Source organism: Notothenia rossii (genome assembly GCF_949606895.1).
Source record: "Notothenia rossii genome assembly, chromosome: 5".
NCBI lineage: Eukaryota > Metazoa > Chordata > Actinopteri > Perciformes > Nototheniidae > Notothenia > Notothenia rossii.
The window spans coordinates 10859590-10882352 of NC_136903.1; the positions used below are offsets into that span (position 1 = coordinate 10859590).

General features: G+C 42.9%; 1 protein-coding gene across 1 annotated transcript in view; it reads right to left on the reverse strand.

Moving 5' to 3' along the window:
- Positions 1 to 772: 772 nt before the first annotated feature.
- The window catches only part of kcnq1.2 (potassium voltage-gated channel, KQT-like subfamily, member 1.2), a 166586-nt gene continuing 144595 nt past the window's right edge, over positions 773 to 22763 (reverse strand). The window contains exon 17 of the mRNA XM_079679904.1: positions 773 to 2943. Within this exon, the coding sequence (XP_079536030.1) occupies positions 2803 to 2943 (141 nt within the window). The 3' untranslated portion in view covers positions 773 to 2802. The remainder of the gene's footprint in view (positions 2944 to 22763) is intronic.

Here is a 22763-nt window from a genome sequence, read left to right on the forward strand (position 1 = left end):
TGCTCTTGAGATGAAAGAGGAGCACGGGGTGACACAGAGCGGGCTCTGCAGACGGAGGTAGCCATGGGGTCTCTCTTTCTTCCCTCTCTCCCTCTGGCTCTCCCTGCCAGAGCAGTGATAGAAACCAGAGGAGGACAAAAGGCAGCGGAGCACTGCGGCCCTCCGGCCCCTGTGGTCTCTCCGGCTAATTGAAAATGTCTTTGCTCTCCTTTTTTCTCTTTCCTCCAGCTCACTCATGCTCCTGCCATCCGCCTCTTGCCTCCCCTCCTTCTCACTCTTTTTCTCCCCTGCCTGTCCACCCCACCACTGGGGCTGACCCTCCCTCCTTCTCTCTCTCTCAGCTCTGGACCATGCTGATCTTGGGACATCCACAGTTTTTTTTGGCCTTTGAAGGCAAATATAATTGAGTGGTAATACGAGACCTCTTCTCTTTTTCCCTGTGCATGCCTCGCTCAATGGGTTATGGAATATTGAAGTTCAAAGTAGGTGCGGAGAACGTGTTGTTTTTTCTTTCTCTTTCCCCTTCCGTGATGATTGCAGTGTGAAAGGAGTTAAGTGAAATGAGGAGTTGAGGAGATTTGATTTGGATGGAAACTCCGGCCCTTGGTTTACCTTGACCTTGCTCGGCTTGAGATTGGAACAAAAATGGCCCAAGAAAACTATAACACGGGTTTCCCCCTCCAACCAAAGCAAATTATGGAATAGATTAACTGGTAATCAAATTCCTCCCAAGCCAAGAGAGCAGGCCAGAGCATAATGAAATGGAGTTTTATTATTTACAGCAGGGCTACAGTGCAGAGGGTGCGCATGAATATCATTTACAATCATTTCCATCCATCTCTTACAACAGGAGCCGCACTCTGTTTTTCTCATTGCTTCAAAAAGTAGATATGTTCCAGCTTGATCTTTCCACGTGATACTAAAACAGTACAATAAGGCAATGTCTCTATTTACAACTTTTAAAAAACTGTACAGGAGAATGGACAGGCGGATATGCATCAAGGTTTTTCACAAAATTAGTACCTTTACCTTTAAAATATAAACATTTTATTCAATTTAAGATAAATAATAAATAATAACATTTCAAACAAACGCAATAATATGAAAAGAGTAAATACTAGTGCAGAGAGAAGGCTTCTTCACTTTTGCCTTCCCTTGGTCACCCTCATTTTGTGTTTGCATGCGTCTCTTTAGGAATGTGTATGCTATAATTGTAGGAGGCCTTTCATCCAGTAGCTACATAGTTGAGTTATTTTCTAATTTCTACTTCCTACATGCCTCGGCATTCTGTCAGATAAGTATGGAGACAGAGTGAGAGCATTGTCATGTGCTCTCAGTGGTAGCTTGATATAAGATGGACTTTTATTAATCCCTCGTGGGGAAATTGTTTCTCTGCATTTGACCCATCCTAGTGTTAGGAGCAGTGTGCTGCCATTTTGAACGGCGCCCAGGGAACAGTGTAGGGAACGGTGCCTTGCTCAGGGGACACCTCGGTAGCACTTGGTCTTGCCGGGACTTGAACTGGTGACCTTCCAGTTGCCTTCGCCACCACCGCTATTTCCAAACCTTTCACACAGAATTAGTGCGTCTGCTACTCAAAGCTTACTGTTTCAATTCTGCACATTTTCCAGTGTTTCTTTTCATTAGAAGCTGCCAGTGAGTAATCTCCCCTTACCAGGAATTCAGCACTTAATTAGCTCTGCAGAGAAAAAAATAATCAGAGCTTTAATGGGGCAAATTTATTTCAAATTGCGCACAGCAGTGAGTGCCCCCTGAAGAGGGTAATGGAGGATATTAAGCAGGGTGGAGTGAGTCTTAGATTGAGATCGATATGCTCATGAAATCTTAGTGAAATGAGAGACCATGCCTTCACTCCGGACTGTAACGCAGGCCCTTTAAAAGAGGTTTGGCTATTTTCATTAGCTTTGATGCAACTGTAAATCAGCGCCGTGTTAGCCGCCCAACTCAGACACATTTCTCTACTTCCATTTCTTTTATTCCAGCCTTCCGCTTCCTAACGCATGGCAAAATCAACAGATAACCTGACCTTCCCTCCTCGTGTTATTCGATCACTACTAACAAACACACGCCGCAGCCTGAGTACAGTTAGGCTAGATGGATATGTGGCTATGTAAATAGCCCTGTTGTGTACTGCGGGTGGATGGTGCCAAGATAATCAGAAGGATTTGAGGAATGCCTCTGCCATGGCCGGACTCTCACTTTTTCTCTGTGTCTTTAGGGAACTCGAGTGCTTTGATTTCATTATGACTTCATTAGGGGGTTAGTTAGCTTTGGAATAACATTTGGAGTGGAGGAATGCAGCTCAGTGACAGACCACACATAAATTAACATTATCGGAGTAGTGTGATTATGAGCTAAGGTAGGATAATACATTTATATAGCATGTTGCTGCTTGAGTCACCGTGTGCAGCAAGGGAAGACTAAGGGCCTTTATGGGGGTTTATAAGAGAAAGCTACATTTAGAAAACCAAACAGGAACCAAACAGGGCCAACAATAATAAGAAGAGAAGTTAGTTAGACTTCTTTATGAATCCCAATCTCTGTGTTGCTCCTGTCCTCATGTCCGAGAGGACAAATCAAGTTTGTTCTATTCTCAGTAGATAGTCAATGAGAAACTGTGCGATTGCAAATGGAAGAGAAAGTTTGTTGGAAGACTGAGTACCCTTATTCTGTGCAGGTTGGCCCCACATGTAGGGGCCTAGGTTATTTATGTAACTCCTTGTCCTTTAATTCTCCTTTGTTGACGACGCCATCGTTCCCAGTGTGACCTTCACTGCGACATCAGAGGTCGTCGCCGTTGCCCTTGCGGTTCTGGATGGTCACCCTGCGGATGGAGGGCGTGGACTTCAGCTCCGGCCGGGGCGGAAACTGCTGCATCAAGATCTGCAGGACTGAGTCCATTTTCTGCTCCATGTTGTGGACCTGGATTTAACAAAAGGAAACAAGGCAAAAAGGTTAGGTCAGCTGTGTGCCTCCATGAGAAACTCGCTCAACGTAAATACAGTGTAGACCTGCGTTATGAAACAAACAAACGAGGTCAGGGAGTCTGTGCTTTGTCTCTATCTGCCTCTTCAATACAGTTGCAGTCCCAATGACAGAGCAGTGCAGGGTATAATGACATGGTAGTCTGCCAGTCGCCGTCTACCTGTTAAAGCCACTCATTACAAAAGCTGTTGAGCCATATGATCCATTCAGTAGGCGGATAGACACTCACTCACACACTCACTCACTCACACACACACACACGCACACGCACACGCACACGCACACGCACACACACACGCACACGCACACACACGCACACGCACATGCACGCGCGCACACACACGCACACACACACACACACACACACACACACACACACAGACACACAGACACACACACACACACACACACACACACACACACACACACACACACACACACACACACACACACACACACACACACACACACACACACACACACACACACACATACACACACACACACACACACACGCACACAGGCCGCTCTTGTTTACATGCATTGCCTACTGTAAACACAGGTGTGTCATTGAGCGGAGACATCTCTGACAGGGCGCAGCCGGCCTAACCATGATGTGAATACAGATGGATGGCTCCACCTTAGCTCTGGAGGTAAACAGAAGACAGACTGCCCGGTGACATTGAAACACAGAGATGACATCTAATCGGGACACCAAAACACAGTCACGTACACACTGAAAACCACCAAAAACACACACTTTTGTAACTTCAAAGAGATTTACATCTTCACAGCCTTGGCCTTTAGTTTACCTTTCTACTTATCCCCCCTCCTCAAAGTACTTAGAAAAGCAAGCACACACACACAAGCCCGCCCCGACACACACACACACTAACCAATATCTTTTGATGGCTCCAATGGCTTCAAGAAAGCAGAGAAAATGATAAAGATAGCGCTTCGTAAATCAAAGCCTAAACAACAGAGCACATCAAAGAGCCATAAGATCTCACGCACCGGGCAGGACAGACAGATTCAGACTCCTGTCTCTACTACACGCTGATAGCGAACAACTCCGGCCCAACTGCGGTATTTCTGGCAGGACACATTCAGATAGTTAACATCAATGGCATTTTCATAGGCTCAAGGCTGCGGCCCCTCTCTCTCCCCATCATTTAGTGTGTGTGCCTGATGGCCTGGACATTTTTACAGCAGAGCGCGACATTTAGCAGCTATTATTGTTGTTGAAATATGAGTCATGATAGCATGCATAAATCTGAAATATCCGTGTGTCACAGAAAAGAAAGTAACCACATCGCAGCTTGGCAATTATCATCATTTATAAATAACTGAGCAATGTCAAAATGTATGACAAAAGTTATAGGGGCCCATTTATGCTCCTTTTCAGGTCCATATGTTGTGCCTCTGCTGGGACATGTCTCCATGCTTTAATGTTCAAAAAGGTCTTTATTTTTATCATACTGCCTGTGCTGCAGCACCTCTTTTCACCCTCTGTCTGAAACCAGAGCCAAGTCTGCTCTGATTGGTTAGCTGGCCGGCTCTGTCGTGATTTGTCAACTGTTAAGCCCCTGTCACACTGTCCCGATGGACACAAGAATATGGAATTGTGAATTTCGCACGAAGATGGCCCCGAACCACACACGAAGGCAACATTTACATTACATTTAAGACATACAACTGCAACGAAAGTAACACAAACAATTATGTTAAAGTACTATGATACTCTACTGATATTTTCCGACTTTGTTCTTTACTTTCTCCGTCTTTATATGTAGAAGATATTAAGTTTTCTCCGTCATGTTGTTTCCATAGCAACAACAACTTCCTCGCCTTCAAAATAATATATTATATCCTTTTCGGTTTCACAGAACACAAATTGGGTTATTTACATAATATGTTTACATGATTTTGTTGTGCAATAAAACAACCAGATGGACGCACGATAAAGGAAATGTTCAAATTCGGCTCTGATCGTAGCAACATCGGGACATTCGTGAGGGCATCTTAAGCCATCTTTGGCATGCCAAAGATTTTGCCACCGCTCCCGAAGTTGCTGCCGGAGCCTGATAAATTCCACCGGCGGTCATACGATGGCTTAAGATGCCCTCACGAATGCCTTACGAAGGGCAAAATGGACACACGAAGTCAACACGAAAATGAACCTTCACAAGGTCCTTCAGTAATGCTTTGTGATGCCAAAGATGTTGCCACCGCTCCCGAAGTTGCTGCCGGAGCCTGAGAAACTCCACCGGCGCTCATACGATGGCTTAAGATGCCCTCACGAATGGCCCAATGTTGTTACGATCAGAGCCGAATTTGAACATTTCCTTAATCATGTTTCCATCGGGTGTCAAATTCGGGACAGTGTGACAGGGGCTTAAGAGATGTCCCAAAAAGCATTATAGCACCCCTTTAAGATAATGTGAGATAATGTGAGGTCATGTCCAAGTACACTGGTTGATTGAAAGACCTGTCCGTTACTTTGCCATAACTTGGTCAAAACTACCGTAAAACAGCATCATTTGCTTAATTTTGACACTTATTGCTTAGGTTTCCTTATATTTCCATATCCACGGTGCTTTCCTCTGAGATTGTACCATGACCTAAATAGTTGTGCTAAGTAGACGAAGCACGCGCGGGGCCCGGATAAAGCTTAGGGAATAATAGGCTATCATAAACATGTTGGGCAGTAATCTACAGACTTATCCACATTCTCGTTGGAGCTTAAAATGGATCAGAAATTCCTCCCGCAGTGTTTTTCTGAAAGGAGTAGCCCAGGGGAAAGACAGGAAAAACATTATTAGGCCGGCGTGTTGCAATCACACATTAATTAAACAGTTATCGCCGCTGACTGTGTGGATGTGGGCGATAAGGGAGATTGTGAAAGTGCATGTGTATAGACGTCTGCTTGTGTGTTGAAAGAGTACTTTTCCTTGTATGTGTTTCCAAGTCTGGCTGTGGGTGAAATAGATGGTTTGATTACATATGAGAACAAAAAAAGAAGCAGAGAGTGGACATAATAAGAGAAAAATGAACAATTTAGTTTTCAGTAAGTGGTCACAGGGTATTTCTAAGGCTGTCAGTTGTGCAAAACTACTTTTATGAGCTTAACAGTCATTGTTGTTGATTGTCTTGTCATCACTTCTCCTCTTTGCTAACACACTTTTTAACTGTGTTGGACAGACTCTACTGTACTGTATGCTTAATTTGTGAGACTTTTCCTTTTGCACACACTAGATCATTTTGTACACTTACAATGGTCAAGCAATTCTTGGAGCTTCTACCAGGCACCTTTATAAAGATGAGAATGCCCAAAAAATGCATTGAGCCATTAGAGCTGACAATTTTTGTTGTTGAATTTAATAGAAAAATATGCTTCACTTGTAGCTGTTGTTTATATGAGGTTCCTTAACTGACATTCACTTAAGGGTTCTTTTATTGGTAAGGGGTTTGTTATTGTGTTCCGCCAACGCAGTGTTTAAATGCTGGAGTTGGGTGTCACCACTGCTGTGTTATATAAACGAATGTGATCCAGTGACAGGTGAAGCTCCAGCTGTCCCTGACCCTCCCTCCTGACCCTCCCTCTGACCACAGACAACACATGGGACAGTCACTGGACACAAGGTTTTAAGTAATGTCGCTTTATGTGTTTCACGTTAGCCAATTCACACAGTAAGTGTGTTTGAGTGTGAGGGATCAGTTCCTTTCTTTTTTTTCTTCTGTTCTCTAATTTCTAAATCAGCTGTACAACATGTGAACAAACCCCAAACAAGGTTCAAGGTTCAAGGTTCAAGGTTCAAGGTTCAAGGTTATTTATTTAGTCATACAGTACGAACATAGCCACAGTGTAGTTATGCCGATGAAAATCTTGTGTCACAGGCTTCTCCAGCAGTGCAACACAAAACACAGATAAACAGAAAAGTAAATAATAAATAGTAATGCAAAAAGAAAATTGGTTTAAAAAGTGAAATAGTACTAAGGTATTGTCGTTATTACCTGAGCAAAGGAATATGATATATGTAATACAGCTCACTAAATATAAAACAAATTCTCGCCCTCAAAAAGGGAAAATTAAATTACATTATAGCCTGCATTTATTCATTTATTATTTACATTTGTTTTAAATAAATAACATATTGTTTCACGTATATTTTTCTTTTAGGGGAAAATGATTTTCTAAAAGCATATAAAATACGTTAAAAAGGGAGACGGCTTTAAATAGGCAAGACAGTTACCTACAGTTTATTTGGTCTTTGACCTGTATTACATGTACAGTCATTGAGACGACTTGTGGAAACACGAAGTGAGACAACGCTGGGGTGGACACGGAGCTGGCCAGGAACTCCCTTCCCGACCACCTTCCTGCCCCATCCCCCCCCCCCCCCCCAGAGACTGTTTGTCTGTTATCTGGTACACTACAACAATTACAAGTTGACAAATGCATACAGTGTGTACCAGACTTGTGGGATTTGCCTGTCACCTAGCAAATAACAAATAAACAAGGAGCAGAATGAGTGACCATGTCCCCGCGAGGCCATTAACTGTGGCCAGAGGGCTGTAGGGGAGAGTGTAATAATGGAAAACTAATAAAGAGCTGAAGTAAGTAAATACCTGAGTGACACCACTGGGTAAACGCCAACATGAGCCAAACTGTCTCCAGTCTAACAGACAGTCTGTCCTGCAGAGTATACTACATGTTAACAGCTGGTGGAGTGAGATTGTGGAGCCTAGCATAAAACATGGCTTTTACAATTTGATGACATAAGTTATCTGGACTCAAACCAAATTCAGGATAAGATAAGATTAGAAAGAGACAGATAACAGTTATTTTATTATCCCTACGGGGAACTTTACACTAAAGCTGCAGCACAAAGGGCAATAAAAGCGTCAAATATGAAAACAAGAACAGAAACAGCAAACGTCAGACGAACGTTATGTTGACAGGTTTGCTTTTTAAAGGCCTTACTGGAAACTCACACAAATGTTGTGTAGCCAAGCGTTGTTTAAGCACACGCAATGTTATTTGTATTTCCACTAAGGATGAGAAGGACATGTGCAATAAAGTGGCTTAATGCCTCGAGTTTGAATTTATAACATTTTGTAAAATAGTATATCATTGTCAAAAAAAACATATTGTATAGTATGTCAGAAAAATTAGATATGCCAATAAAAAAGCAACACAAAGTCAAAGTGTTTTTTTTTCCTAAAAAGTATTGTAGGTCTTAAAAACCTATTAGCTAACCTATTATTACATGCCATAAAATGTCATCAAAAGTAATTGCATATTTTGTCTTTAAAATAAGTATTGGTAGAATACTGTATGCCAATAAAAATAAATATTTTTAAATATCATGGATTATAGCAGGAGCTTAAAGGGTTTGATACCCTTACATACAGTACATAAAAGAACATTTAGCTGTACTACTGTAATGTGTTTCAGCATTTAGGTACAACATATATAATCAAGGTAGTCATACTGCCTAAGAAATTAATAAAATGATCGTCTTAAATACAAATGTAGTGTTCAAGAGGTCAATAACTTCTCACCCTGTCTGTTTAAAGAGCAAATGAAGCGTCTGCTTGCCTCTATGAATGTCATTAATCCACACACAGTCATCCCAAGCGGGTCCGTGCCGATAGAGCGATTCACACTGCCATCTGTTGGAGAGTTACAAAGCCTGGAGAAGAGCTTTGGGCTGCTATTGCTGCAGACTGTGATACGTGCAATATTCCACCATCGAATAATTACTGATAAATGGAGACATGCAAGAGAGAAATGAGATACTGGATGACATAGTGTCAGGGAGTAGGGTGACATGTAATGAATGGTAACGAGGTGTTGTGAAGTGGTGTGGCTTATTCAGAAGGGATAACAAGGCTGGTGTACACAATGAATAGTGCATTACTTGCGGATTTGAAAAGCAGGTAGTCTTTCTCTGAACAATACATGGACACTGAGCATGTAGGCAAACAAAAAAACCACTGACACATGCTTTATTCCTCCCTTTCTTCCTCTGTGACTGTCACTTTTAGGAGAAGTAAAGCTTGCAAAGGAGGGTAGAGGAGTGGAAATGAAGGAAATTCATGGAAAGTAGAGTAGAGGAGACAGAGGTTGCCAAAAGGAAAGACTACCAGCTCCAGGAATGTCCTGGCATCTGTGTCCGACCAGGCTGCGCTATTCAACAAAACAAGATTCCTGTCATTGAAATGCTCTCAATCACACGACACAATGGAGACATAGCTGAGACGGAGCGAGAGATAAGACGGGAGGGGAAACAATCACACAGGTCACCGTCCTTTCATGCTGTAGTGAATATGCAATGTGTTTTCCCAACACTGTGACCTCAAAAGGCCTCGTCGTTCAACCTGCGTAACACCAGACAATTTAACAGCGTCATTCTTTCTTTGTTATGGCTGTGTCTACTTGCATGGCACTAGCATGACAGGGATTTTTAAATATCCCACTGGGGTATTTTGGATGACAAAGCAAGGTTGTAAAATGCTTTTGTAGTAAAAATTACATTATGTAGGTCACTTCATATATTAGAGTGCTTTTTCCCCAATTCAATTCAAGTTCCTTTCTTCTAAATACGTAAGACAGCAGAACACAGTGCAGGGATTGCCACAGTCAGATGGAGCACTTCTCGAGCAACAGTGAAAATAACAGTTTGCTTTAAATAGAAACAGTAGTACTTAAAATCACCCTGAGGAGATTTCTTGTACATAAATAAAGTTATATTTATATTCACTGTTCCTTCCAACATATGTTGTGCCCTTAAGGCCTAGCCAACCTGCTGAATGCATTCCCTCCAGAAAAAAACATTTTCCAATTCCATTGCTTTTTTGGGACATTTTAGAACATGCCTTGTTTTTCAATTCGAATTGAGCAGATAGCTGTCCTCTTTTTACCAGTTTTAGAAAATGTCTACATATCTTGCATCACGTCACCTCTGTCAACTGTAAATCAATAGAGAAAGTGTTGAAAGCACGTGTATGACAGACTGAGTTGATGCATGAGATAGATATGATCTCATAAGCGCTGCCAGAGATAAAGAAAATAATCAACAAGGCCATAAAGCTATTATTTAAAAAGGTATTTTCATTGATATTTAAGTAAAAACTAAAAGAATAGCAAAAGCAAAGTGTATGGGTGGATTTAACACCTCTTTACATTCTCCTTTAATCAAAAATAAATATTAAGAGATATCCAATGGTTTTATTGAACACCAACACTAAAAGAAGAGTAAATATCAACAGGTTGCCAGAAACATGATTCCAAATGAATCTGCACAACCTTAAAGGTTAAGCTGATAATATGTCAATGTTTAATACAGACAGAGTGAAAGAGTTAAATTACAGCTCTTAATAAGTAATGGCATTTCATTCAACTCTAAATGCTGGATTCTCTCTTGTCCTGTTTGTCAGCTGCTGTCTTGAGCAGCCTAAAGGTTAGAGTGACTGTAGTGTCATATCAACTAGCTACAGCTGTGGCATTATGTTCAAATACTTCTCACACAAATAAGGCATTTATGTGCCTGGTTCCAGTAAAACAAAGAGACCCGAGCGGTCGTTTCCAGTTATTTTCCACCCAAGTTTCCGTAACAGTGTAAAAGCAACAGCATATAGGGTCAGTTCAGGTGAACGTGTCCGCCTCTGCTTAGATCCCCTGTGCAGCTCACCCAGACTGGCTGCCTGCCCTTTGTGTTTCACCCTCTTTGTGTTTCACCTTCTCTCTCTCTCTCGCTCTCTCTCTCTCTCTGTCTCTCTCTCTGTCTCTCTCTCTGTCTCTCTCTCTCTGTCTCTCTCTCTCTGTGTCTCTCTCTCTCTGTGTCTGTGTCTCTCTCTCTCTGTGTCTCTCTCTCTGTGTGTCTCTCTCTCTCTGTCTCTCTCTCTCTCTCTCTCTCTGTCTCTCTCTCTCTCTGTGTCTGTGTCTCTCTCTCTCTGTGTCTGTGTCTCTCTCTCTCTCTGTATCTGTGTCTATGTGTCTCTCTCTCTCTCTCTCTCTCTCTCTCTCTCTCTCTCTCTCTCTCTCTCTCTCTATGTCTGTGTCTCTCTCTCTTTGTGTCTCTCTCTCTGTGTCTGTGTCTCTCTCTCTCTCTCTCTCTCTCTCTCTCTCTCTCTCTCTCTCTCTCTCTCTCAATTCAATTCAATTCAATTCAAAGGGGCTTTATTGGCATGAAAGTTAAATTAAACAATGTTGCCAAAGCATCACAATACAAAATAATTAACAACATTAACATACATTTCAAATCTTTACATATTATTGATGATATATATATACAGTGATACAATTACATTTCTCTCTCTCTCTCACACACACACACACACACACACACACACACACACACACACACACACACACACACACACACACACACACACACACACACACACACACACACACACACACACACACACACACACACACACACACACACACACACACACACACACACACATACCATGTAAACATCACTTCAGGGGACATTACATTGACTTACATGCATTTCCTGGAGACTTATCCTAACCTTAACCATAACCAACACATGCCTAACCCTTACCTTTACATACCACTTCAACCAAGTCTTCACCCTAAAATTAATGATTCCCCTCATGGGGACCTCAATTTTGTCCCCATAAGAGAGGCGACTCCCCACAAGTGACTGTGTAAACAGATTCAGGTCCCCACAAGTATAGTAATGCTCGGCCATACACACACACACACACACACACACACACACACTCTCACACACACTCACACACACACACACACACACACACACACACACACACACACACACACACACACACACACACACACACACACACACACACACACACACACACACACACACACACACACACACACACACACACACACACACACACGTTCCAGCCTTTCGCTCATAACACAATGGTCAATGCAGCAAAAGCAACAGAGGGTGTACACACTGGCCTCGCTGGTGGGCCAATAACAAGCTAGTATTACACAGAGGTCATCATTATCATAGCTGTGACAGGGCTTCATGAATGGAGAATGGAGATCAGCGATGAAGGGAAGGAGGGGAGGAAGGGAGAGGCCAGAAAGAGACAGTGAAGGAAGAGGGAAATAAAAAAAAAGCCAGAACAAAAGGAAAATACATTTGACATTTGAAAGCAGGAACAAAAGAAACAGTGGTTGCTTTTGTGTTTAGGAGACACACACACCACATTAAGTCAACAGGCCACTGATCTGCTGCTTGTCATTTCTGAATTGAGCACAGTTGCATGCAGGTTTATTTTGAGAACACCAAGAGAATAGCTATCTAAATGCCTCTGATAGCAAACCACTTCTCCTTTTCATGTAAGGTTTGTGACATATGGCTGAAATTGTTTTATTTTGTGTACACTGCTTAAGGTACAGTATTGAAAACCACATCTAGCTTTGTTAGGAATTTGCTTGGGTTCATTTCAGGTAACTGTCCATCCTTCACTGACTCATCAACACAGACCCTTCATCTTACATTCTGCACTACACTCGTCTTTACTTCTGACTTTTAAATTGACAAAACATGACATCTGTTATAGAAACAGTATTCAATTTCCATTCCTTGCTTTTTTTATGATTTAAAGAGTCCCTTCAGTGAGCCCCGTCATTACCACTTAGCTGCTGAGCTCAGTTGATAACCTGTGGATATTTTACAAATTGTATGGGTAACTGAATTAGCTAGATTCAGGGTTGCTTTATGAACCTAACATTACTTATTCTTACATACATTTCATTTACTATTATTCACAATTAATGTAATAAGTACTACAGCTTTTTAACGTCTCAATTTGGGGATATGTATGCAGCCTTTAAACCTCGATATATTCAATGACTTCTCTGATTCTGGTGCCCGTACTGATATATTTTACAGAAATATTAAAGGTGGGGTAGGTAAGTTTGAGAAACCGGCTCGAGATACACTTTTTGTTATATTCCATGGAATGCTCTTAACATCCCGATGGCAATGAATATCTGAAGTGCTTTGACAATAAATCCATAAAAAATGTCATCTATGGAAGCCGTAGCGCTGTAAAAAGCACGACCGATCATTTTAGTCGGCCCAGCTAAAGTAACTGGATGGCCTACCTGCCTGTCAGCTTTCCATCTGTGCACAAACTCATCTCGTGCCCTCATTGGTCATGTGCGCGTTCGTGTGTGTTGGAGGAGGGGCTCTGTAAGGAAGTGGCAGATTTTTTCCCGGTTGTGTATTTTCAAATTCTAGCGCACTCGAGCGGGTTTCTCCAAAATGACCTACCCCACCTTTAACCAACTGAGCATCTTAAAATACCTGACATCAACAAAAACTAATATATTTCACATCCTTTCATCTCAGAGACTTTAAGCTTCGGAAACACACACACACACACACACACACACACACACACACACACACACACACACACACACACACACACACACACACACACACACACACACACACACACACACACACACACACACACACACACACACACACACACACACACACACACACACACACACACACACACACACACACACACACACACATTGTACTGTGTGGAATGAACCCACATTCTGACCCCTTGCCTTGCTCTTTCCATCTTCTCACAGCCTTTAAAACAACGAAAGCTGACCGACGTGCTCTAAGACGTTCAAAGAATCCTCGTAAAATCATATAATATAGAAAGAAACCACCGCAGATACACAACGTTAAAGCGAAACACCAACAGAAGAGAAGAGGTGTACGATGGCTTCATGACAAGCATGTGCCGGTAGTTAGGGGAGGCCGGAGGGGGAGGAGGGATGGACGGATGAAAGCTGAAGCAGAGACAGGAGGAGAGGACAGTCAGACAAACTTCAAAAGGCTCTGATGGCGTTTATTACTAACAGTTTGTTTTTGCTGCCTTGCGAGTTTGCTGACTCATCTTCTGGGCTCTTTCATATTTGAGGCGAGGGGATGAGGTTGTGTTCAGTTTCTGAGCCTGATGCACCATTATGAAATCTGATAGCATCTCATTATTGATGTGTTTGTGGGACTGCAGCGGCTCTCATCAAAAGAGTGTGGCTAATGTGTTTTGGGTTTGTCTGTTTGCATGTTAGACTGCATGGACTTGAAGGGCCCTTTTAAGGAATTATTAGTTGTGACTGTTTCTTTTTCAGAGTTTGTAAGTGCATGTTGCGTGTTTGAGTTCATGATTCCTGCTGTGGCACTAATGTAAAAACTCCATGACTTTTCCAAGACTTTCAACAACTAAATAAGAGCACTACCATGACCCCAAAATGTTCTTCCTCTCTGGTTTCTAAAGGAGTCTGGTTTCCTTCCAGATGAAAATTCCCCAGAGAATTACTAATATCCTTAAATGTTCCTTTCTGAAGTGTACCTCCCAGATGCTTGTGATATTACCGAAACCCTTTCATGTAGTAATAGCAGCGTCCTCAGAGTGTACATCCGTATGAGGTGAACTGGGGTCATTCTTTGGGACCCGACCCAGAGAGAGGGACAGCGAGAACGACAGACTGCTTGAATAAACCCTAAACCAATAAGTCAGCTGGACTCAAATTCACCAACCCAACGAGAAACCAACCCGCTCCACCAGCCGCTCGGTGCCAGCTGGAAAACAGAGCTAGCCCCGGCTCAGATTCACCACGGGCCGGGCCGCTGCCAAGGAGAATGGATTCACTTTAATGCTGGCAGATACAATATGTTCTTTGTGTTTGTAAAAGCAGGAGAAAGAGATGGACAGAGAGAAAGAGAAGAAATGCAGGGGTAAGGCTGGATGGCAGCGGTGTGGACGGATTGGTTCTGGACTGAGCAAAGGAGGGAGTGAAAAAGGGAAATGGTGGTTATGTTTTAAAGAACAGGAAACCCAGTCAGAGCACCTGACGCACATGATAAGTATCAAGGGCTGCGCCACGTGCCGCTAAACTGCAGCCAAAGCTCTTTTCTGCAGGGGTGGTGATGGTGGTGGTGTGCTGAGGGGGGTGTGTACCGGCTAATCTCTCTTCTGAGTGGGCGCGCACTCAAAGCTGCTTTTGTTTCTGAGGGCTACTTTCACGAGGACGTACAATCCCCCCGCGTCCACTCCTCCCCTTCTCCTTTTTTTCCCCTCTTTATCTCCCTGTTGTTCACAGCACACTCCTTCTCTCTGAAACACTGTGGGTGTTTTATTTGATTTGCTGATCATTCTGTTTGGACGTGACTGCAGGGCTGTGTGAAAGAGAGAAAGGGTGTGTGCATACGTGCATGTTTGCATCCCTATGGGGTAGTGCATGTCCTTGTGTGTCCACATGCATACGTTCGTGTGGGAAACACTGATGGGCTTTCATGTTGCAAGAAGGTAAAATCAAAACAGCCAGTGAGACGGTTGGGCGCGGGAAAGGCTTTGATGTCGTGTCGGAGGGACATTAGCGTTTTTCACGTTGAGAGATGTGAGGGCCGGGGAAATGTTACCGCAAACAAAATAAATATGCAGCATAAACAAACCAAAAGAGATGAATTATGAGTTGGCTGCCAAGAGATGAAGCTGCTGTCAGCTCGGGAGAAAATGGGCGTGGGTGTGAGAATGCTTTTAGCTTCCCTGTGTATATGAAAAGAATATTTGAAAGTACCACAGTAATGTGTGACCTTGAAAACAAATCTAAACACATGCAACATAAATACCTAAAATAAGAATTTATTTGGACTGGAACCCTTGTTTGTCTTAAATGAAAACTGGATGGAAAAAAACATAATTTGAAATAGTAATTATTTTTCTTTGATGGAGGATTGTGTTCTATTATTCTGTATATTTGATTCTCCATCAGAGTTTGCCAAAAGTTAACTCATAACTGTAAGAAGAAAACATGCCAAATTGTGGTCTAAAGTTTGAAGAAGTTGATGAAATGCAAAAATAAATATCCATTACCATGTGAAACCCTTAACATATTACACTGTCTCTCCATAAACACTTCAACATCTTCCGACATATCTCCAGTAAGTTGTCATCACACGCAACTATACTAGCTGTCAGACCAAATCGATAAAAGAATAAAAAAAGCACTCAAAATGTTTTTTCTAGCATGGAAAGTCAAGTAAACACACTGGTGGGGTGAGGAGCGAGGGAGGGAGGGCGGAGGGGTGAGAAGAGAGGGAGGAGGGAACAAGCAGTTGCCTGATCATGACCATTTGTCTTTAAAGACAGCTGGACATGATCTGCTCCTCATTGGTCCCCAGTGTGGTGGCCCTCATGAAGACAGAACACGGCGTCCAACACATTTTACCACATAAATGTATGTCCGAATAAAAAAGTAGAACAGTAAACGATAAACGGCACAACAAATCATCTCACACTTGAGAGTTATCAACACACACATAAATATCATTGAATACCGTAATAACATATGCACACAAACAGCGCTACTAAAAAGTGTGCACAGGGACTAGAACAGTTTAAAGCGTTTGAGGCCTCTTCTCTTCAAGGAATTATTTCAACACACCCTATGAAGCCAAACAGTAATATGTCCTCATCATAGACTCTAATGTGGGAAGATGAATAGCTGTCACATGATTCAATCGGGACAGTTTGATTACATTCCCCCGTCTCCTTAGAGCTAATAAACAGCCCAGCAGCGTGACACAACTCCACATTTCATCAGTGAGGCAACAATGAGTCAGAAGGATAAGACTGCTGTGCTCTCTCCACTGAAATGAAAAACACACACACAAATCCTGATGTGCACCTCCATAAATATAAACTGAGAGCGACACATCAAGCACCAGAGCAGGGTTTTTTTTATGTGTGTGTGTTTAAAGGTAATCTGTCAGAGGCCTTGTCCACACTACTGTGTATTTGTGTGTATATCCTTATATTACAGCACATGAGTGTTTGTGTTTGAACCTCGCCAAGCGATTTCGGGTTTGCATCAAGGGTGTGGCCTCGCATGCGCTCACACAGGGGAGTCTTTATAAAATGAGGAACCCCCTGCCCCTCCTTGCCTTCTCACTGCCAGCTGCCACAACCACCAAATGCCCCCCAAACCCTCAAACATACATACACACATACACACACACACACACACACACACACACACACACACACACACACACACACACACACACACACCCACACACACACACACACACACACACACACACACACACACACACACGCACACACACACACACACACACACACACACACACACACACACACACACACACACGCAATCCCCCCCCCCCCCCCCCCCCCCCTCCCCCCCGCCTCCCCCCCCTCCTGTGCCAGGCTGTGGTGGCAGCCAGCGTGGCATCGTCAGTCACCGGGGAGGTGCCATGTTACTACGGCCCTGCTGTAGGTCTGCCACACTGAGGCTTTGTTCTCGTCATCAATAGGCCAGTCAGCCTGATATTATAAATGACAAGGGGCGTGCCAGCACTTTGGTCTAGGTTCAGGGCGACTATTGAAACGGATACTAATGGCATCATGGCTTATGCACAGGAAATACTTTCTCTCAACAACACAGATGGTGCTGTTTTTTGATGAATTAAAATACCAACATATGGTATATATAAACAAAGTAGTGCTGCAGCCAATAATAATTCTCATTCTACATTAATCTAATAACAAAAGAATGTAGTCAATAGTGAATGAGGCCTGCATGTTCACACAGGTTTTTCAATTGTCTTTAAACAGCCATGGACTACATTTTTGAAATGTACAAATATATATATATATAGAACACAAACGCATAAAACCCTTGCATTGGAAAGGCTAAAATAAATGTGTTGTCATTTTAATAATTGATTACTTCACTATATCTCACCTAATTTAAGAAAACACAAGGATCCTGATTTTTCATTAAATCAAGCTCAATATCTCAACATGTTGTTTTATAATCACAAATGCTGGTGTCTGTATTGAGAAGCAGTGTTTATAGACTACATCTGCAGTAACAGCAGTGTCTAGAGCTTCCACTCAGGTATTACTCATTTTATTTTCCACAGAATGATCCAAACTGTGAACCACACTGCTCCTTAGACACAAGAGAGACACAACACAACACACGCAATGTAAACAAGAGTTGTCTGGGTACAGTTGAGGGAATTAAACCCCCCACCCCCCCACCACCACCAGCTGTCTGCCCTGCCCAGACAGTGGCCCTGTGCCTGGTGCCACGGCCCGACGCCATGCCAGCTGATCCTCGGGCGCAGCAGTCGGCCTGACCCCAGCCAACCCCCTTTCCCCTTTTAACCAGCATTAAAGCCATTATTTCTGATAGAGAGCTTTATTATACTATATGACCACAGCTGGCCTCACACACACAGACTGACAGAGGGGAGATGGCACAGTTGAGTGTCCAGAGACAGAAAGACGAGAAACTGAAGAGACATCTTGTTGCCCACTCGCCCGTTTCCAAATATAGCATCCTGGTCCCACTCAGCCTCTTGTTTTTTGTTATGGTGCTGTTTTTCCTCATCAAAGATGTGCACATGAGAAGTGTTGGTCGGGAGCCTCGCTCGGTGGAGACGTTTGTTTGGCTTTTTTGAGGAGTGATATGTTTTGATGGCTTCTGAGGGGGACGATGACGCAGACCGGAAACGTCTGGTTGGCCGGTGACATTGTTTGGAGACACACGATTGGTCAGAGTGTCCGTGGAAAACTATGCAGAGGTCACCGGGTGTGGGGGGCTTTCAGGAGTACGCTCGTTTAATGACAAATTATAAAGAATGTTAGAAAATGTGAATGAAACACATTCCTTGTGGCATTACCAAATGCAGCTGGAATGAGAGCTGGACGGACTGCTTCCCGTTTACAGTGGACACGGGTTGTCTGGTGTTATTCCAGAGCCAAATTTCATCATAACTCCATCAGCTCTGCTTGATGACCCACAATTCTTTCCTGCAGACCAACACTTGGCCTGCCAGGCCCGACAGACAAAACAAGACATGAAACTGATAAGGCCAGATGAAACTATTTCACTCATTTGGCCTTTCACTGCGGCCTGCATAAAATCCTCTGCTCACTACCTCTGCCTTGAAGCTGCAACTGTATCTGAGTGTGGAGGTTTTTCTTGGTTTACTTAAAATGGCTAGAATAAGGATTCAATCAAAACAAAAATCTTTACTTGGATTATTGTGACATTGAACACAGCTAGCATTGCCCTATTTTCTTTTGCCTCTATTCCTTTACTATTTACAAGTCTGCACCATGAACAGTTATGCTGCATTTGCTACTAGTGGTTTACACTGTATGTTTATGGAGCACTCAGTTTCATTCTTCTGATACTGTAGAAAACTTCTAAAGATGATTATTATGAGGCGTGACCTTTTATCTAAAGCTTCTTAATGCATTAAAGGGGTGTCAATCCACATTGGAGGTTATGTGGAAACACATTGCGTGTGTCCTTGGGGTCTTAGGACATGTGTTTAATTTAGTTGTACTTGCTAGCACATTCAAATATGACTTGGCATGTACCACCTCCTTTGATCACTATCAGGAATAGTGGGAAACCATTGGCTTGGCTTCTTTATCGCGTCATCTTATAAAAAAACAGCTCAATAGCACTACGAGGAATCAAGAACTCAACAGGAAACCTTTAATCAGATCAAAATAAATCTGGGGAAGAAACCTAACAACTGTAAAATACCAAGGAAAAAACATAGAAAATGTGATTCATCCGGAGACTTGATGCCATCCACGCACACTTTCTTGCTTGAGTGCAGCCCTCCTGTTTGTTTTCAGAATCTCAGGTATGCCAATAATGACCCAGGGAAGTGTGTTGGCCGCCAGCTTTACCTACGTGGTGACTCTTATCTGATCGCCCATGCACAAACAGGAAGGTATTTAATCACAGCATCAGTAACTATTTCAATTCAGCTATAGAGAGAGAGAGAGAGAGAGAGAGAGAGAGAGAGAGAGAGAGAGAGAGGGAGAGAGAGGGAGAGAGGGAGACAGAGAGAGATGCACAGCTGCCGGGGTACAATTGCCCTCACAGTACCTAGTCACTGTCATTTGAGAAGGCCAATTGCCTCTTGTCATCAGGGTAAAAGCGAGTAGTGGGGAAAGACACACACACACACACACACACACACACACACACACACACACACACACACACACACACACACACACACACACACACACACACACACACACACACACACACACACACACACACACACACACACACACACACACACACACACACACACACACACACACACACACACACACACACACACACACACGTTAAGAAAGAGGCCTATGAGCAAGCAGCCTGTAGTGGCCAATACAGTGCTCATACCAGAGCTTGAACATCAGCATTAACAACACACTCATTAATTTTGATCCATAGCGCGGCCTCAGTTGGGACATTAAGATTTGAGAGCATGAATAAGACAACTCAGGCTTGGGTTCAGCCAGAGACACAGGCTCTACATGTATGTGACGATGGGGTTTTACAAGGATTCTGGTGTGTAAATCTTGATTATATGAATGCACACGCCCAGTTATACACACATACCCTTAAGCCATCAAACACACACTCAGACATATGTACAGTACAAACACTGAACCACACGCCTTCTCGTCCACCTGTTGTTCCCCCTGCAGCGATGTGGAACCCTCCCTCAGTCTTCTAGCCTCCAGCTGTTGGGTTTTTTAGGCGACAGACGCATATATGTACACAGACCCCCCCCTCCCTCCTTGTGCCTGCTGCAATGCTGCAAACCAGGCTGGGTAGTATTTTTAGCTTGTAGTAAACAGAGAGGCAGGCTTTCATCAAACGCAACCCCCTGCCCTCCTCTCCTGCTCTCTGTTTTCCCTGCTTCTCTATCTCGCACGATCCCACTGTCCGTCCCCTCAAAGGAAGCAGTCAGGACGGACCACAGTCCTCTTTTAGATGGCTGTTGGTCCAGAAGAGGGGAGGAAATGTGGCCCTGTTCAGGAAATGTCTGCAGGTAGCTAAACCTTTTCAAGTGCTTTGCTGAATTAACTCTTTCTATTTTTAACAGCCACACCGCCGTGACACACTGTGCCCACTGTCGACCAGAGTGAAAGACATACAGAGGCATGTTTGCTACTGCCACGGTTACTACAGGGCATGCTGGAAATATACAGTGTGTGTGCCATGCGTTATACCTCTTGCCCCAAAACGTAGTCTATTTTGGGTTCAGTAAATAGAGAAAAAAAAAGCTTGTGGGTTAAGGAAAAGAGTAAGAGGAAAATGTAACTTCCACATCCATGGCTGTGCGTTCACCAGAAAAAAGGAAGACTAATTTAATGTTGTGCAATTTGCTCCCGGGTGAGCACATGCGATGAGTAGGGAGGGGGAAGCCACCCAAGTTGGGCAACGGTGGCTGAATGCCACTCCTCTTCACAGATTGTGGTTTATAACAGAGGGAAAAGCTCAGTGTCACACATCACGCCACTCAAGGTCACATTATCATGCCGCCCCGGGCAACATGACTCAGACAGAGCCAGCAGTGCGAGGCCGATGTATTCTGTGATCGGAGCGAGCTCAGACTTTGTTGAGTCTGAACTTGGGCAAACTTGTCCAACTATCCGCTGCTAAAACGAATGCAAAGGAAAAACCCAAATGATCCTTGTTTTATATTTTCTTTACTGCAGTATATTTTAGGGATGTCCCGATCACCTTTTTTTGCTCCCGATCCGATTCCGATCATTTGATTTTGACAATTTGCCGATACCGATTTTTCCCGATCCGATCTTTATGCAATGCATTAAGAGAAAAAAAAGCATTCAAGTTGTCCCTTAAGGTTATTTTTTCTTATTTAAATTGGATATTCTATCCAACATGGATATAGCTTCTTTCTTTCACAGCAGCATTGGATCAGTTCAGTTGTGCAGCATTGGATCAAAACAAAATAAAGCTTATCAGTACGCGTTAGCTTACTGCTACAATTAGACACTGCGCCCTGCCCACTCTGTTGCCAGATTTGAGAGAAATAAGCAACCAGGTCTATGATGTTCTGTAATTTGAAACCAAAACTAAGGCCTCAGGATGACTTCAAGACTTGAACATGGTCATTTTTGTTTTGTAACATTGAATACAAAATTTAAAAAAAAGTATTTATATATATAAAAAAAATAAAAAAATCCCGATCCCCGATTTTTTTTCTCCCGATTCCGATCTTTTGAAAATCACGTGATCGGCTCCGATCCCCGATCACGTGATCGGATCGGGACATCTCTAGTATATTTGATTACAAATATGACTAGAGTTATGTTTTATCAAGGCGAAAACTTAAAGGCACAGAGCAAAATGAAAGTCCCTCACCTCTCAAAACCAGAGTTATCATAATATGTCAGTGGCTACAATATGCAGGCAACAAGTTATAATAAGAAAAAGGAGCAGCAGCCGTGATCACATTTGATTTGCAGCTAAATAAAGCCGACTACAGGGCACTGTTAAAGTTAATAATAGATAAGACTGATACAATTTAAAGTGCTTTGGGATCCACCTGTAAGCCCAATGTAGCTCCAAGAAGTCCTGCTCATTAAATAAACAAATAATTAAATAAATTACAACCGTGGTTCAAATCTCTGTAATTTCATGACGTAAATTATAATACAACCCATTCCTCGCTTCGTCAATACATGTTTGCAAAAGCGTCTTTGCCAATGAATATTTTCTTGAGTTTCCCAAAGGGTCATGAGTCACAAGAGGGGAAGCAAGTGTTACATTTGGAGGACAATACTAGTCACATAATGGCCTTTCGGTGTAATTCAGT